Genomic DNA, 19,472 nt, shown 5'->3' with positions numbered 1-19,472 from the left:
AATAGGGACCATCCATCTCAGTACACAATTTCCTGATCTCTACAAGACCAAACAAGTGCCACCCTCCTTTAAGGGTTAATAAATGAAATACCTTACCTTCTGCTAATGTTTAAAGAAACAGATTAAGCTTCAGGGGAGAGAAGTATCATGTCACAACACAAGCACAAAATCAACATCTATGGTGCAGTCACTACCTAGAATCAGCAGTAGAACTACAAGGAGAGCACTTAATATTAGGCTAGCAAAGTGATACAGCACTGGCTAGTGTCAGTTTGAAATAGCAATAGGGTCTTGTCCCAGCAACACAGGCTCAATGAAACATGTCAATTGTAAGTTAAGTTTCCTAGTGGAGAGAGGACTTAAATGGCACATGCATCTGTAAGACTGTTGACAACTTCACAGTATGTTAAAACTCAATGATATTTTTTAATTGCTTGTTGCCAGCAATAACCTATTCCATCTACACTTACAGAATACCAGTGCCTGAAATCAGATCAGTAATGGCAATGGGCATTACTGAAACATTCAAAAAGGTAACTGGCTAATTTTACGTCCCAAAATTGTTAGCTTTCCAAAAAAAAAAAAAAGTCTTGTCTGTAGCTCCCCTTAATGAACTAGACTTTCACTGCAAAGAGCAAAAACTTTGAAATGAGAACAAATTAAAACTGGCAACATACTTGTAAAAAAAAACACAGTATCCTGTTTAGTGTCTTCTAGGCTCCAGCATTCTGTAAATTCAGGAGATCAACTGCTGAAGAGAAGCTGTGCTGCCTTAAAAAACTCCTACTCTTTTCCAGTGTTTAGATAAAGACTGCTTCTGTGAGCTGACCCTGGTTTGCAGTGATAAAACAAAGCTGCCACATAACAGGTACCCAATAAGCTATTTTTGATGGTCTTAGCCAAAAAGACCCACCAAACAAATAGCCACATAAAACTACCAGAATAACTGGAACTCAAACTGGTAGCCTCAGAAGAGGCAAAGTAATTAATCCTAAACCATAAAAACAGTCCATCCCTCCAAGCCAGAACTGAGTCACATGAATAGGGCAGTGCGAGAAGTCTGACCTCTGGTGCCAGTATTCTCCCCATTTTAGGACAGAGCACTGTAGTTTGTTCTGAAGGTTTGTTTATCACCACCTTTCACAAGCAAATGCTTTAAAAAGACAAAGGTTTGGGGAAGTATGACTGATGACACAGAGCAGTGAAATAATCTTAACCTCTAAAGCAGAGTTGTGTGTAGGCCAAGAGCATTGGATTTAAACAAGTAAAAGCAAAAACGATAGTCTACACTGTATAGTCTCTCTAGAAACATTTCACAGAACTTGGAAAAGAACTGACTTACTTGTTGCCGAATCCTTGGGTTCCACCTAATGTAATAATTGACCCAAAGTTCCAGGTGACGCATGCTGGCTACTGGATAAAGTGCTCGATTCAGTTCTTTAGTATAAAAAGGATTGATGTACTTGGCCTTTTCACTGTTTATCAATGACCATAATGACAATGTTTTTTCAGCCACTTTCTGAAATGAAATGGTAAGAATTTCAAATATGTATACAGTACAAGTCTGTTATGGTAACTGTGGTTACACTCTTCCAACTACAACAGAAGCACGCTAGACGAAGCGTCACATTTACAAATCATTACAGTAAAATATACATGTACACTAACTCAAACTGACAATGTACTCTAAAATTTGCATGTAGTCTTCTGAATACACGAAAACAAACTTGTTAGTACCAGTTCAAGTATGCCTGTGGTTCCTTTCTTGGCTATTTATAATTAAGCTGTTACAACTATTAGGATGAGAGTCTCAAAGCTATACAGAACTTTACAGATCATCAGTTTTACCTACCTCTTTGTCTCTGGCAGACTCACAGCTGTACAAAAAAGTACCAAATCGGCAGCTGTACAAATGATCCAGAATCGTAATCAAGAATTGTTCATTGAATTCAAAAGCTGTAGGAAACTAGCAACAAAGTCAAGAGTTAGAGATTTGTTTATACATATGTGCTTGTGCATGCCCACACTTGGTCTGAGCTACTAAGCTATAAAAGCCATTTAGAAAGTCTGTCACTTAGTCTACCAAAAAAGTTTCCCCATGACAAAGCCAGCACTATAAATGTGATGAATTGCTGGTTAATGGACAACAAATAGAAAAAGATGAACATTCCTATGCACTCTTATCACTCTTTATCTTTAGATAAAGTGTACTTTTACATCTAAAACAGAATGCCACTTCAAAATGGATGAAATAACATTCCTTTAACACAAGACTGGATTCTGTGGTAAGTCAGGTGCTTTTTTAGTTTGTTTCATTTTGGTTTTGCCTTTGGGTCCAAAAGAAGATTAAGACTGAACTAAAAGAAGGAATTTGGAGGCGATAGGTAAAGAACCACTGCTATTTATGAGGAACATCTGTTGAGACTTCTCTGCCAGATGTAACTTAATATTAGAAAAGAATTTATCAAAACAAGATGCAGGCAGATAAGGCTTGAGGCCTGTACTAGGCTACGGGTGCCTGCAGTACGTGGTTAGCTGCACAGTACTGTTACACCAAGTAACTTTTTACCTTCAAGACCTCTCTCAAAATGGGGACAATAGGTTTCTATAGAAAACTGAATAAACAAATATCTGTAGCAGGAAGATGATGAGAGTCTACAGAATAAATTTGAACTCTATACTTTTATGAATCATTAGCTCTATAGTAGACCTACAATTCTTAAGAGTCAACTGAAGTCACTTCATCAGTACTGAAACAGAAGAAAAACTAATTCACCTGCAGTAAAGTTGGTGAAAAAATTACAAGTCTATAAAGTGTCAACAAGTAACACTACTTTGCACTGCTACCTCAGAAAATTAAATTTTGAATAGCTTTGCTACATGAAAGAAGCTTTGCCATATAGATAATGCACTTAGTTTTGTAACTTAAAAAATGACAGCGTCACATTAGGGGTAGCAGCAGTGAGGAGCTTCCATAATCTGGACAGCACTGAAGGGGTATTCAGTTTGAATTTAGAACGGAGTCAGTCTCAGCACTCTTAAAGGATTACCAGTGGGGGGATAAAACAAAAAGAAAAGAAGCAAGAGAAGTTTTTTCTACGTACACTGACATTAAAGTGCTTCTAATTATTGTGTCCTCATGTAAGGGAGCTGTGTTTCTATGAACAGCTTGGGGAAAAGTTTAATGGAATGAATAATAAAAACTAACTCTAAAATAGGACCAAAATAAATGCAACAATCTACCACTATTCCAAATATTCCTAAGGAAGCACCCATTCAAGATACAACAAAGGACAATGCATTTATGCATGAACAGTTAGTTCACGATCAAGAGTATAAACCTGCAGATTAATTTCTAGTTATTTAAAAAGGAAAAAAGGAGAAGGGTAACTTTGAACACAATACAACTGTGTTGCTTTCTGCTACCAGATCAGAGAACACTTGTAGTATACTTTGAGGATTTGGGCTCTCAATTAAAGATTATTTTAAAATAATATTGATTTGCTGGATTTTAACCACCTTTGACAGAGAAATACAACCTACCTGTTTAGACATTTGCCAAACACAATCAATAAACTGCAAAAAGATAGGTGATCTATCAGCATCAGCATGGTTTTTATCGCCATGGCCAATTCTCTGAAATGCAATAATGCAAATCTTATGTTAGTCAAAAATGTTTATTATACAGCCAATTCCATTAAAATAAAAGTCAAGATACAGGTTAACATGAATATAATGCAGCAATTTTAAGTCCATAATGCAGACCTGGGTAAGGAGTGATACTAAAAACCTGCTCCAGTTATAAACTGCTTTGTTGATGGGAGAAGAGCAGTTAAGTATTTATGAATGGTAGAGATCCAGAACCAAAACACTAGTTTAAAAAAAAAACAAGAACTTTTTTGAATTCCTGCCCTAATAGTCTATCCTTGGAGTGCTAATAGCTTTGCTTGAGACTTCAGCAATTAGGAAGCTTTGATATGGGATGATGGCCTGTTAATTACTGAACTTCCTAAGTTGGTAGGCACCATGAGGGAAGGGGTAGGTGCCAGGGGATCCAGGCACTGCTGAGGGTGGGGGGCAAATGTTGCAGGGGACAGGCAACAGGGGGAAAGCTGCTCGACTTCTCCACTGCCTGCCCCCCTGCCAATACCTTCCCTGTCACAGCAGTGGAGGGGGGGAGGGAGGAACAGGGGGAGAGAGGGTCAAATTTAAGACAATCCTCCAATTAATTAGATTCTATACATGGGAAAACTATAACAACTTTATATTTTTTGCATGTGTACAATTTAAATTATTGGAAGGTTGTCTTAAATTTGAAGTTGCCTTGGATTCAGGCAAGTACAGTAATTTGAAGGATTCCAAAAGGAAGCACTTCAAAGAAGTTCCTTGGTTATGGGGATCATTTTGAAGCACCCTGGCAATTTGCATGTCAAATGTGAGTCCACAAGTTATAGTCAGAAGGCTGAATCCTGAACTCCAGGCTTTGCTCCCTGGAGGACTTTTTCTATTTTTTTGCGTTGTTACCCCTAAAAGCACTATAACAGTAGCCATTCCATACCTGAAACAGGAAACAAGAAGGTGACAAACTATGGGTCTTGCTGAAGTAAAAACTTGCTATGGAATGGCTTCAAAAGCGGATCATTCTGCTCAGGTGTGGCTAATTTATTTTTCATCACTTCAGGCTGTTTGAAGACTTGTTCAAACCTTGAAATACTGGGCAACTGGAAGGTTGAAAACACTTCCTGGAATGTTCAGAAAGCATCATTCCCGCTATTATTTTTTCCTAACTCTCACCGATGCAAATTTGTGTCCAAAAGAGATCCACTCCTTTTGTACCAGAACTTCAAAACCCACAACTGTTCTGTAGTAGCTGTCCAACATCAACATGGCCAGAGACGTTAGTTGTGCTGTTCGGTCCCAACCATCACTACAATGTACCAGCACAGAGCTCTTCCCTGAGGAGACCTTATCTGCCACTTGAATAGCTCCTGTCAAGACAAGCTGGAAAAGGAAACAAATACCAGACAGCGTAAGAGATCAGTGCTGTTATCCTAGCCAACACATGTGATTTCTTATAATTTTGGTTAACCAGAGTTGAGGAAGAGCAAGTGGGAGAGGGGATTTTTTGTTTATTTTTTTAGTTACTTATTGTGAGATGAGTTAGGTCCCCTTGTCTGTTAGTAAAATCAATGTAGTCTAGTCTGGTTTTCCATATTTATAGAATTTTTTTTTGCTCTACTTCCAATTAAAAAACAAATCTGGACAGGAAGCTGTATCTTCAGAAAGGAAGACACTATGATCTACAATGGGATGTGCCTACTTTAAAAGTTATACGTTTCAAATTAACTAAGTTAGATTTCTACGGCCTGCATCCTTTCAATATTCTTATTTTTGCAACTATTTGCTGAAGTTAGAAATTCTATTTAAGGAGTAATTACTACAGCAACACATACTTTCTTCAAGCTTATATTTAATGTACAAATATAAAGGGTACTGAAATACAGCCAGAAGCATGATTATTAATACACACCTATTTCAATTCCATTACAAAGGGAAGTACATTCCTTATACCTTTGAAAGGAAATCAAATTAAGAGTTCTGTCCAATTAGAATTACCATGCTCAACTTGTAGACAAATGCTACAGTTTTCTCTCTGCATTTTCTGTTGGAATCCAGGATATATCAGATAGTTTATAAAACAAGTGACTATTGAACAGATTAAGAGGAAGTTACCTGGGGGCACTATCTTCCTCCTGTCAAAAAGCAAGGTATATTAACATTCAAAGCAATACATTTCACTTACGATTGCTAAAACAATGCCGCTAGCATGAGACACATATGACTAGCTACAAGTTATTAGATATTAGTCAGACTGCAAAGCCATATATGTTAATAAGACATACTCCACATTGTGTGGCATACATAAAAAATGCTCATTAAAACTATCATCTCTTTCAGAAAGTAGGATCTAAGACAGCAACTCTGATACTTGAAAAACAGTTTTACATAACTTCCAACAAGCAAATTAGGATCTTTTATGACACTGAAATTCTGCAACTACAATAACTAAATGTTCTTCAGTACATTTATAGAAAATATAGCATATTAATGCAGTTTAAATTCTCTAAAAATTAAATAAAAAGAAAAATTTTATACAAAATAAATTGTGACAAATCTACTCTAGAGAAACTATTCATTAAAAATACAAAACCCCAAAAAACTCACTTTGATATGTTCTAGCCAATGAGTTGATTCCAGACTTGACAACCAATGAGATTCTTCTACGTTAGGATAAACAATGTCCTTCAGCTTTTTTAAAGATTCCCTCATGACATGGATATTATGAATATCTAGGAAAATAAGTTCTGCATTGGGATATGCATCTTCACTTTCATATCCTCCCCCAGTTGCCTAAAAAGCAAACAATTTTAAAATTTAGTTTGAATACTCACATATGCTCTATTAGTACAATACTTTAATTTAAAGAGAGATTTTAGGGTCTACTTTAAGACACCATGCAAAACATTTTAGAAGACAAATTTGACAGGTGACTACATTAGATAAAAACCAAAAAAAGCCAAGGCAAAATAGTGTTTTTCTTTAGGTATATAGATGCATGCTGTAAGAGGTATTAATAAAGCCCCATAAACCTATATTTGCATAGGTGACTGGCTCCAAAGCTATGCTTTTTAACAAGGTACATGATGCACCAAATCCAGATCAACTCCATTAATCTAGGCTTTATTTTGTTGGGGAAAAAAAATCAGGTTAAGACAGCTGCACCTCTGAGCCACCCATTCACTTCACAGTATTCTCTTCTGCTCTCTTGTGCCCGTGATGCTTATCCTCACCGAGGTGGGCTGGATACCGGACAGTAAGTGCAGGCTACTTTGGCACTGGGAGGTGGTGGAGAGGGGGACACCCACAATAGGGACCCAGAATGCAAGCTCTCACCCAGACCAGCAAAAGGCTGCTCCCTTCCCCCCATGCTAGATAGATGCCTGTTGTTCTTCTTGGGTTTTTTGGGGGGGGGTTTGTTTGTTTTTGGGGGGGGAGGCAGGGGGAGGCGCAAGCACTGCACCAAACAGGGTGGCACAGTAGGGGGAATAATGATGCTAGGCTTCACCCATTTATTTTCTAAACACCTGGCTTCAAGCAGAATCAACAGCCATAGCTCCCAATATAATGCATGGAGAAGGGTTAAATGCCTCCAAATGAGATTCGTGATGGCCAGCATGTTGAGTAGAACACCTAAGATAAGCATTAAGAAATGTTGAAGAGAGGGGTGTATCTCACAGTTCTCCAACTTTAGCACTTCACTCACCTGCTAGAGGAAAGTTCTGACTTCTAGTCCCTGCTTGCAAAACAGCTTCTACATTTTATCTAAGGACTTATGCAAGATATAAAAAATAGTGCTTGGAGCAGGGATTAGAAACCCGGTCTCCCCTCTCACGTGTGCTTCCTTACCCCTGGGCTACAGAATAATCATGTGCATTCTCCCTGTCCCACGGTACAATTTCAACAGGAGTGGTGGAGTTATAGGTATGTCTGTAGCTTAATGGTTCAGGCTCTCTCATGGAAGGTGGGAGATGTGGGTTTGAATTTACTCATGCCGAGAACCCAGGTCTACCACTTCCAAGATGAGTGCACCACCCCTGTATCCCTCTTTAAGCCATGTTTAAGTGAAGGTGGCCGTAGCTGTTGCGTTTTGCTGTCAGCATGTTGGGTGTGCTAATGGCACTACATAAAGAACCAGGCCCCTCATGGGATCTAGGTGGAAGGATACTTAGTTTGTGGAACCTGATCGGGGTCCTCTATCAGATAAGTGCGCAGATACTCCATACCCATCTAGACAGAACTCAAAGCACCTGGGGAACTTAGTGAACACTCAGGCAGCTATGGGCTGAGGTGAGGCTTCTGTGGATCACATTCTCACTTAACACCCAAACTCCATCTAAATCCTTTTGTGGATTTTGGCATTGGTTTTGATGACATGTTAATCATAATAGTGTTGTTAGTTTAAGTATTTACAGAAGCTTCATAGCTAGAAGCAGTGAACTTAGGGAAATTGCCTATTTTTTGTACTGGAAACAGAATTAGGATGTCTACTTACCTTGTTAGCTACTGCATTTACATTGGGCCTTGCATCATAGATGGTTAGTTTTGATATTTGTCCATTTGCTTCCCTGATGGTATCAAGATACTTTTCATCATCCTTATTCCGTTTACCACTCATACCTACAAGAGGTTGACTGCAGCGCATAATAACAGCTTGGTTTTCTGGATGAATCCATGACAGCACCTAGTCACATGCCCAAAAAATATTAGCAAGCAATCCACATGGTTGAGCATCACATATTAAATCACACTAGTTAATGTGAAGGTTCACATGTTTGACCTCATTAACATGAAAGAAATTCTTAGAAGTTTAGGGTGTGTATGGTCACAATTTTAAGAGTTATCAGCTCCTATTATTAGAAGCAAAGACATTACAAGATCTATTAATGATTATACACATATATTCTCTTTCCAATTTATATATGAAGAAATTCTGCTTTGTTTATTTTTACCATGTGAGGTTGCATAAATAATCCTGATTATAAACAAATGCAGGGATACCCAAATGAATTATGCAAGGGCTCAAAACGGTAATTCAGGATCATTAATTATTCCCATACAATTCAACGAGGGCCCCAGGATTCTACAACTTCACAGCCTGGCATTTTTCCATGATTTTAAGAATTTATGCTGCAGTCACAAGTCTGACATTTTGGGGGGGTTTTCCCCTTGCTACAGATGCCTTCGGTTTCTCAGTCGTCTCTGCAAGTGGGAGTTAACTGCAGTACAGAGTACATCTGCACTATTCCACTAAGCCAAACATGCTAGGAAGGGGGCAATAAAGAGGATGGCGAGGTGAATTGTCAAAAGAACATTTCAAGGTCTGAGAAACCAGTAAGATAAACCTTTGAAGCTAGGTATAAAATTTCTCAGCTTGCCCTAAAAACCAATGAGGTAGAGGATTCTCAGTTACCTTGACAATATTACAGGCTAAGAAATACAGTCAGGCCACCAGGAAAACATAGCATAACCCCACCGTCAAAAATAAACATAATCCTCAATTTTATATCAATGAGCTATACTGCATGGGGATGGGAAAGAAGAGCTATTTCATAGCAAAAGAATAAAATTAAGACTCCCTGCCCAAAGGATCAAATTTCATGGAAGACCATACAGCCTAGCACAAGGATTAACCCAGTTAAGGCTGGAGGAATGGGGAGGGAACTCAGTAGTGAGTCAATTTGGTACCTTCAGCATATCATTAAGCCTGGTCTAGCATTTCTTTTTAACATAACCACACGTGCATGGATCCACATTTAAATTACAAAAAGGGAAGTAAAAAAAAGCACCCCACAGGGATTAGTCAAAATGGTATATACTGAAATAGAAGTTTAATGCCCCAATATACAGCTACAGTTTATTTATTCTGTGGTTGCTAGTCAATATTTAAAGATGTTCTTCTTCACAAAGCAGTTTAACTTTAGAAAATGCACCCAAATAGGTCAAAATAGGATTACTTTATTTTTATTTGAATTTTCTAAGCTGACAATTTTGTAAAGCTAAAAAAAAAAAAAAAAAGGGCTGGCAATTCAATCTGGACACCATGCAGGAGATTTGGCTTTAGGAGAAGTGACCTTGAGACTTATGTTCAACTGCCAGGTGGTTTCCATGCAAATGAGAAGGGTAACATTTGTCATCAATTCTTAAGTGCATCCAACAACAGTCGGTTCACAAAACAGTACAGATGGTGGCCCAAGGCTCATGCTCTATCAAGAAAAGGGAATGTGCAAAGGTGACAGTGGTTTCTCGAAAAGGGAAATTGAAACAAAATTGGGACAGGACATATTTCTGTGGTGGACCTAGTAAGGAGGATGGTCGGTCACAGCACTTAAGTAATCCAATCCATTTAAGTTACTTTACCGCAACTGAAAGAAAAACAGAGCCCCTCATGTCACATTTATGTGTATGCTTAGTGGCAATTACTCTTTAAGGCAAGTTCTGCTGTCTACAATACTTACTGGAATTCTATTTCGGGACCTAAATGCAGCAACCTTCTTGAGATCATCTTCTGAAGCATGATACGGGACTACCAAAAGTGATGGATACGTGTCACACAGGCTGTAATGTTCATTGATAAAAGTTACTCTCCACCGGTCATTGGGCAAGCCCTTAAAAACAACACACAGATAAGAGTACATGTTACTCTAGTATTTCAGGTCTCTATAAACTGCTCTTTGTACTTGTACTTTTACAAGCTATTTCAGCCACATGGTGGCAACGGAAGCTTAGAAGTTTACAGGACCACACAGAACAGGACTCTCCTGATGCTTTTAAACAATATAGTTAAAAAACAGGCTCTCAAACATATAGCTCTAATTTCCACAACAAATTACAATTTCTACATATCTAACAGTCAAATGAGCAGAAAACCATTTTAAAAATATTTAAATAATTAAGGTACAGGAGGGAAAGAAAACATCTCCCCCACTCCCTTCTAGAAAAGTGCCTTTCCGCCTGGCCTAGGAGGGAAAAGTTATAAAAAGCACAGCTCCAAAGAAGAGGAAAGCCTGCTTTGAACCCCCACCCCTCTTAAGCCTTATACTCATTTAAAACAAAGAAATAAAAACATTTGCTGACCCTCCTGCTTAGATAGGAAACACAAACCACCTCTCAGCTGAGCAGACTAGTGATGGATCACCATATCACAGCACAGCCCAGGTAGTCCACCAGGGAACTGAGAGGGGCTGACAAGCTCCCCATCCACACATACACTCAGAGCAGGGTTTGTGTGGGTGTCTGAATTTTTACCTTTTCTTTAGGCCTGGGCCTCTAAAACTTGGACCAAACAGATGCTGCATGAATCTGGATACTCCTTAGCCCATCAGAAAAATTACAAGGAAAAAAATCCAAGACCGTTGTTATGGCTTGTTGGGTAAACATAATTTAAAACACTTAGCACTTATATGTACACCATACCATAAAAGAATCTCTGGAGCCATCTTGAGAAGGTGTTTACCTAACTTATAAGCGTGCATTTTTAATTAAATACACCATATACTTTCTTTTGTGGCCATTTTTTTTTCATGCTACAAAGAGCAATTCAAATACTGATGTGAAAATAAATAACTACTGAAAGAAAGTATACAGTAGCCATGAAAACCAGTTTAACCTTTTGGAAGTACCAGAATGGATCACATTTGCATAATTATTTTAAGTGCATGTGCATCACCCCCACAGCTTTTAAGACAGGGCTCTAAATATCCACAGTTAGACTCCTAGTGAGAAAATTTAAGGATTTTTTTCAAATCTGGCTTATACAGGATTTCATTGCAGGTGGGGATTTCAGCTGATCTCATCAAAACTTCTACAGCTGATTTTATAAACCTTGCATTTCAAAAGTTTGTAACGGAGACAAACTTTTAGTGTCATCTTTATTTTACATTCAATGACTATAACAGAGCAAGTAATTCTTCAGTAAGTTTATTATAGATAAGTAAATTATGTTTATAACTTGTCTTCAAAGTACAGAGCCACCTTACTACTCGGTTCTGTTTAAGTCTTAAAAGAAACAACACACTGAAGCATTTGTCTTAATGTTTAATCACATTTCTCCTCTAGTCCCTGCTCTACATCCTAGCCCAGAAGAAAGAGTTGATAAATGGATTTTACTTTTTTTGGTATGCATTTCAAAACAGTAAGTCTCAGATAACAGAAGCACTATAAAATAACAACATCAACTTACTTGTCTCCTGTATTCGGACATTGGATTATAAACCATCCAACCATTTTCAGAAAACTTCTCTTCATTTACAAATGCAAAAAAAGGCTGTAAGAAGAAAAAAAGAAAAATCACACAATTCTAACCAAAATTTGTTTATGCAGAAAACTCACATACCAAATAAGTGTCATAAAACCGGATCAGTTCAAGTTGCCACACCATTTCATGATCCATTCAAAGTTGAGCCAGAGTGTAACAAAGTGCAACATACAGAACTTGTAATCTAGTTTTTCAAACTCTTTAATAAAAAACTTAGAATAAATATGACAATTGAGTTTTAAATCACATTTTCAACATTCAGGAAGCAAAACAAGTGAAAATGAGGTGAGTGAAAGTGCTAACAACTGTTTACTGTTTAAGCCAAGCCAGGTGAAGATTTCTTTAGCTACTTCAAAGTCTAGTTGATTTCCAGTAGTTTCAGATTCAACCATAAGCAAATAGCTACTCTTCAACTTAAACTCCCCAATAACTATAACTGCCACTGTTACTCGTGACATGGAGCAGAAGTGAAAACATTGGACAAATGCTGGAGCTAGGGCCGATTTCTAGGACACCTGAAGTTCTACTGTAGTAGTCTACTGCAGCAGTTTTAACAGCACGCTGAAAAAGACTCCATAATTTTTATTTACCAAAAAAAGGTTATTATGCAAGATGGTTCCTGCACCTCCCCCAATGGGCTAAAAGCTAAATGATAATTTTATATTTAATTGAGATCGCTCTCAATTAAAACCACTAAGTACAGGCAGATGAATTTTAAGCACTGCCCATCATAAGATTTATGGGCAGGGAGGGAATATGAAAAAACAGAGCATTTTACAGAAAAAACGTTTACAAAAAGTGTCAATCTTGGAGCAGTCACAGCATGGGGCCGCCACAATCTGCTCCCGTGTCCTGGCCCTAGGAACCCGTGCTCGTCACGGGGGCGTGGGCAGTGCATCATGGCTCTGCCCCAGCCCTGCACCATCACCATCTCAAAACCCCAAGGTCTCCCCAGCCCCACCTCCCCCACCCCAGAGGAGACCCAGCCACAGACCCTGCCCCTTGCGGATGGTGCACTGAGGTGCCCAAGCAGCAGGGCTGGGTCTAGCAATGCCAGGGCCATTGGGAAATGGAGTCTGCCGCAGGCTGGACGCAGCCTGCCAGCTGGACTTTTCCCACCCATCAGCACAGCTCTGCCTGAGCACTACATGTGCTGTGAGCTTCAAAGCTTACTGGCACAGGATCTGGCCAGAGCATTTCAGGACAGGAACTGCCCTGCCACTCTTTCCTTTTCCTACCTCACCAAAGCAGTGGAAGGGAAAGAGGGGAGTAGGAGGGAAGGACTGCAGCTCTGGATGGGGAAAGTGAGGAACAGAAGAGCAAAAACAGCAGCAGGCTTCAGAGGTGCTTGAAAGTAGAGACTCTGGGCATACCAGCTGGTAAGCTCGTAAAGCTCACATGACATGAAGCATACAGCTAAGGGGAGGGGGGCTTAAGACTATGCTGCTACACTTCATCGGAATCCACGCCTGCCTGGACAAATCATTTAGCCCCTCTGTACTTTGCTACACCATATAAAATTGTGACAATAGCACTGTTCTTCATCAGATGTGCAATATCAATAAAAACACATTAGAGAGAGAGGTACTCAGCACAGATACTATTGTTATGGGGGTAATGATCCAAAACAGATTTGCATCCCTCATCCATTCTTACAGATGTGTGCAAAGTTTCCAGTACAGCACTCTATATAACAACTGAAGTCCTGAGCTGGTTACATTATTACACATCAAAATTACTAGTCAGTCAGTAAGAGTCCTCAACAGAAAGGGCTTAGAGTGCTTTTATAGGATTTATTCAAAATTTAAAGTTTAGAAGTGTGCCAAAAGTTGCCACAGAGATGAACTTTGTATATGGTAAAGCCCAAAATGTGGGCTATAAAATTCACCTCGTTACAAAAACTCTCATGACTTCCTGCACGCATTCATATCAACTCAGAGATCTGGGGAGACTTGAAGTCAGAAATGCTGTAGTGCCAATTAAGATAGGCAAATAATATGAACCTTTACAAGCTTGATTAGCCAAGGATAAACAATTTTATCTGCCACTCAATTTATAAGAGAAGAGGAGGTACTGGCCTTTAGGCATGACTAGACAAAGTCCCGTAAGCATTAAAAATATAGCTACTCTAGGCCCATGTAGCACACTGTACTGAATTAGCTTCCAATCCTAGCCAATTCTGCTACTGTCAGGAAGGAAAGTAGTTTCGTGGCTGAAGGCTAATACACCCCAGCTATAATAAGGATATTTGCACTTTGATATAATGATTTTATATAATTCAAATTTGTATAACTAGTGCTGTAAGTAATTCCAAAAGCAGGGGGTTGGACCAGATGACCACAAGAGGTCCCTTCCGACCTGCTTTCTTTTGATTCTATGCTGCTGCCAACCAGGAAAAGAAACACTCAAACTCAGGATCCCAATTAGACAGGGAACTGCCCAGTTACTCAGCAATCAAGAGAAGACCCTGCAGAACTTGTTACCAATCCCTCTCCTCCACACCCTGCACAACAACCCTCTTTACCCAACTGTCTCCTTGATTTCACAGCTTCTCCCACAGGCCGTGCTCAACTCAGCATGTCTATGCTGCTGTCAGAGGTATGACTGAAACTCATTTAAACACTCCCAAACTAGCCAACCTAGAATCCAAAAGCAACAGCAAGTTGCAAAGCCAGCCCAGGACCTTGGGTAATTTTACTGGGGCTTCTAGCCCAGGCTATGCCAGCGATCCCCAAGTTTACTAACTTAAAGTTCACTGATCATGTGGATTTGCCTGAGCTATCACACCTTTGCTTTTAGCAGACAGGTTTTCTACACTTCCTGGAGTAGCAAAAGGACTCCAACCTGTCAGTTTTCACATGGAGCTGGGTAGCTCACAGGGACTGGCAAAGTCTTTGAACCTCACCTATACTCACTTAGGTGCAGTTCAAATGTTACCTTTAGTTTGAAGAAAAACAGAAAGCATTGGCCTTGGTGTTTTTTGGAGAAAGAAAAGTGTACAATGCAAAACTTAGAAAATGGTCACTCCCTTAAAATAATATACACACACACAGAGAAATGCTTGTGGAGAGACACAGAGAGATGACATTATGGGAGGGCACAGACAGCAGCATAAGGCAAGACATTTTTCAGTTTTCCAATTTTCTTCTTTTGATATCTATCAGTATTAGAGAAACACTGTTCCCCTAAACTGCTTTTCTATGCTAGGATTTAGACCCCGCACCTGTACTTGTCACAAGTCCCTCTCTGCAGCAGAGCATGAATAGGCCAAAAAGATGCAACGCAGAAGGCGGCACGCTGTCCTCCTTGCCAACGTAATCACTGGACTGATATTTCCCTACTTAGTTCCCCTGAGACAGAAATCTGGTCTCTGTGTTAAGATCTTAAACACATTTTTGATTTCTGAAACATTACCCATTCATTCTCATCTGATCCCTTAGTCACTTCAAACCCAATTCTGTGCTTGACACTACACCAAGCAAAACCACTGCGTATTGGAAGCAGCCCAGTTTTCCCTCTTACAGCTTTTTAACCCTAGGAAAACACACAAGCCCCAAGGAGTAACTGATGAGCTAAGATGACACATCTGTGTGTTTTCTATGCAATAGCTGGCCCAAAGCAGGGAATCCGAAACCCACACCAATAATGTCAAGACCTGCCAAAGCAAGCAGGTGACCTACTTTCTCAATTGTGCTCAGTTCCTTTCTTTGCAGCAGAGACCCCCTCTGATACTATAGTCTGCCAACATACACAGAACAGCAAGTCCTAAAACTTAAGCAATAAATTAAGATTTTTTCCAACTGGGAAACAGCCTTTTCTGCTATGTTGGTTACAAAAGCCCTACAGCAATAGCTGTGAAAATGTGTCCGTGAAGAGATTAGACTTACTGAAGGTTAGCCAAATATCCTCTTTATTCCTCAGGTTCAACACACTGCTTTAACTACCATCTATAAATGTTAATGCATGACAAACAAAAGTAAAAGCAGCTATTTTGCTAACATTATTAAAATATTTCAACAAGAAAAAAAAGTTACAACAGATGTACAAGGTGTGCGCATACTTAGTCGATTAAACAGAATATATGAAACATGTCCAATGGGTGCCTAGTGCCCGTGATAAACCATGGGGCATTTATGAAGCTCAGGTGTATACATACCCCCCCCATGCACACACAAAATAAAGCCTCCAATCAACCAAGCTAAATATTAATTTCTAAAATTAGAAATAAGTAAAATTTAAATGAGTAAGAATTGATCTTCGGGTTCCATGTGCCATTTGTTATAGCTAGCAGGTCATTTAAACCAATGAAGGGAAGGGAGCTGCCCTGTCTCAGACATTACAACTGTAGAAACACAATCCAGGTATAGTTTTTTTTCACTGCTCTCATAAAAAACAGGCAATTATTGACCACACTCAAAACAGTGTTTGATGCACTGCATTTTCCATTTCATTTCCTTACATTATTTCCTATGAGAACTCAAGTAAAAGGACAGTAATTTGGATCTAAACTTCTAAAGAGGTGAATTTTCAATTAATCCTCTTTTGAGGAAATTAATGGTCAAAGGGCTGAAACTGTTCCAGTAAAATCTCTGTGAGGACTTCAACCAAGCATGCAAGAAGCACAAAAGACCCTAAATTAGCCATAGTTGAACCTTCTCTGGAAAAGTATGTAAAAATGCAATTAATAAGTGACTACACACCAGGAAGATAGACCCCTTAAATGACTGGGCATTACCAATAGCATAAAAAAAGAAGATGCAACATCTCCTTCAGGAGCAGTGATCCTCCGGCACCTCCTACACTGCTTCCACTGCTCTGCCCTCCCCAATACCAGAGCAAGGAAATGGGAAGGTGCAGAGTGCCGGGGTTCAGAGAGAAGAGGGAGAGGCACTTTGTGTGATGCGGCAACGGCCTCTTATGCCTGTGGTCACTACTAGAAAACTAGACTGTGCATGTCCTGGACTCAGTAAGAAAACACCCAGGCTGCCTATACACGCGCTCAGGGGTGAGGGGAGGTGGGAGAGGGGTGGGGCGGTGCATTTTACTTAAAGCAGTTCCCAGACAGCCACGGTAATTAAAATGGTTCACTGGTCACATGTATTAAGCCCCCACACGTTTAAAAACAGCTGCAGCATGCTTTATCAAAACCTCATTTTGACAAGGTTTAGGTAATGCACCCGCCGGTGCATTTTAAAATATACAGGGGCTTAAATACATGCAACGGTGGAACAACACTGAAGAGTTCTAATTAGAACATGAATGAGAATGTATATAGGAAGCCCCAGTGACCAAGTCTGGCCCACAAAGAGGTCAGATCCAACCTCCAGAGATCTGTTTCAAGAAGCTGCACCTTGCTGCCCCTCTGCCCTGCAGCACTCTCTTCCACTGCAAAGCAGGCTCTGCAGTGGTTGAGCTTACCCTTGCTGCAGAGGCACTGGGAATCAGGCAACCAGCCACTCGGAAGGGAAGGATGGGGCAGGGGCTCTGTCCCGCAGCGACGGCCGTGTTGTAAGCTCAGCCTGTCCCAGGAAAAGACTGCCAACTCTTGCTCTAAAATTATAGGTTTGTATATCTATAGATGAATCTAGTAAAAATTCACAAAGTGGCCAGGTAGATTTTTACAGAACAGGGGGGACAAATAGGTACTACAGCAGACTGAACCTTTACAATAGTCAAATAAACGACCATTGAACTTCTAACTTAAGAGGCAAAGAACACAATAATTAGGTCCATACCATTCATTGGTTATTTACACTCACATAACAGCCTAATACTCACATTAATAAAGGCAACTCAAACCACTTATTAAGCTCCAACTACTACGAAACTGTATTAAATTTCTTTAAATTTTTCCCTTCTCTTTTCTTGGAGAAAAGTTTTCTAATAGCATGTACAATATTGGTAATGGGATTATATTTCCTTTTCCATTTTTATATATGCTGTGCAGTTTGTCTTGTAAATAAAGTGTCAGTGTCATCACTTGATATACTTTGTTTGCATAATATCTGAAGGTACATCTCAGAATCAGTAGCTTTAACAGATAAATAGTATGGATTCATTTGCATTCAGACTCGACCACGGGACAAATGGAAAAGGGGTATCCTAACCCAAAAGGTTCCAAGGGTTTTTTTGGTCACACAGGTAAACAAAGCAGCCAAAATACTAAGGAATCCAAGAAGGGGCCAACTAAAATTTTAATTATAGAAATATTTATACATACGAGAAGGTGGCCTCAGTACATGATAGACTGCTGTTTAGAAGAGAAAGTGTAACAACACTAAGCATAAGAAAGGCTGCGTGCATACATGAAAAAAATAAAAACAAAAAACGGCGCTCTACTTCAAACTCGTATGCCCAGAACAGGCAGTGTAGTGTGTTAGCTGCACCTGGCTTTTCCAACGTGTATAGATTGGGTGTTTTAATGGGGTTTTCTTGGTGCTTTTACTTAACAGCTAACTGAATCAGCTTTAGAAAAAAAGCACCAAAAAGGCCTGTTGAAGTGCCCGATTTATACAGACACTGCAGAGCTGCGTTAAAGTAACTCGCCGCTTCTGGTAAGGCACGTTTTCAGGGGTTTTTTTGTTTCCCCACATCCATCAGCACCCAGAATGCAGTAACTGATGCAAGTATACCAGTAGACATGCAATTTGTCCAAAACAAGTTATGTTTTCCTGTAATATGTGCGCAACATTTAACTTGAAAAGTTAAAGTTCAAAAGCTGATTTTAATAAAAGACAATTTATTGTACCTTAATACTATTCCCATAATTACATGCAAGTCAGCAAAAGAGACAACTGGCAGGCTTAGTTACATGCAAAAATATGTAAACTGGCACATTTATCCTAATGCAATATGAAATCATTGTCTGCAAATTTAAAAATCATAATTATAATCCACAACAAAAAGCAAGATAGGCAAATCAGTTTCTGTGGGATTTTGTGCACACCAAATATTTAAGTAAATTCCTTGAGAAAGTTCCTTAAGATCTAATACTTTACGTCCAATCCTACAACCCTTTCTTTTAATATTTCTTATACACTTAATCCAAACAAAATAAACAAAAGTTTAACTAAACTTCACACCAGACAACATGAAACATTTATTGAAATATGTCAAATTGATCTGCTAAACATACCATGAAGATTCTTGAACTCAGGAAAAAAAAAACCTGGTTCGCTAGCTTCAGTGTTGCTGAACTCTTTAATGAAATCTTATCTGTAGCAAGTGTGTACAAATTCAGTGCTGTATTATCATCTGATTATCTTGCTTACTACCCCTACTTCTCTCAAATGGCAATTGTCAAGACCCTCGCTTTGACGGCTTTTGAGACTGCATGATAATTCAATGTTTTCAAGAAATAAGATACCATAAGTGCTACCGTATAAACATGATGAGGAGAGATGCAAGTCTCAGGTTTTCTTACATGAAATGAACTTTATGGGTCATAGGAAATTTGAAACTGTTAACAGAGTACAAAGATTTGGCAACTTTTTATATACCTGAAAGTTAATTATTTTAAAAGGAAGGAAGAGGCATAAGCTCTTGGGATAAATGAATTCTAAATTATATGATTTTTCTGTATAGTCTTTTTAAACAT

General features: G+C 39.2%; 1 protein-coding gene across 3 annotated transcripts in view; it reads right to left on the bottom strand.

Moving 5' to 3' along the window:
• The window catches only part of MTM1 (myotubularin 1), a 46,999-nt gene that overhangs the window by 3,394 nt on the left and 24,133 nt on the right, over positions 1–19,472 (bottom strand). For all 3 annotated transcript variants that reach the window (XM_090060243.1, XM_090060244.1, XM_090060242.1), the window contains exons 7-14: positions 11,801–11,884; positions 10,077–10,226; positions 8,114–8,302; positions 6,226–6,411; positions 4,795–5,001; positions 3,544–3,636; positions 1,853–1,966; positions 1,343–1,519 (exon numbers count right to left, since the gene is read on the bottom strand). In XM_090060243.1, the coding sequence (XP_089916369.1) occupies positions 1,343–1,519; positions 1,853–1,966; positions 3,544–3,636; positions 4,795–5,001; positions 6,226–6,411; positions 8,114–8,302; positions 10,077–10,226; positions 11,801–11,884 (1,200 nt within the window). The remainder of the gene's footprint in view (positions 1–1,342; positions 1,520–1,852; positions 1,967–3,543; positions 3,637–4,794; positions 5,002–6,225; positions 6,412–8,113; positions 8,303–10,076; positions 10,227–11,800; positions 11,885–19,472) is intronic.

Source organism: Crocodylus siamensis, chromosome 8 (assembly GCF_052110815.1).
Source record: "Crocodylus siamensis isolate JL-2025a chromosome 8, ASM5211081v1, whole genome shotgun sequence".
NCBI classification, from domain to species: Eukaryota; Metazoa; Chordata; order Crocodylia; family Crocodylidae; genus Crocodylus; species Crocodylus siamensis.
The sequence above is the reverse complement of the archived record's forward strand: the minus strand, read 5'-3'. Positions and strand labels throughout refer to the sequence as shown.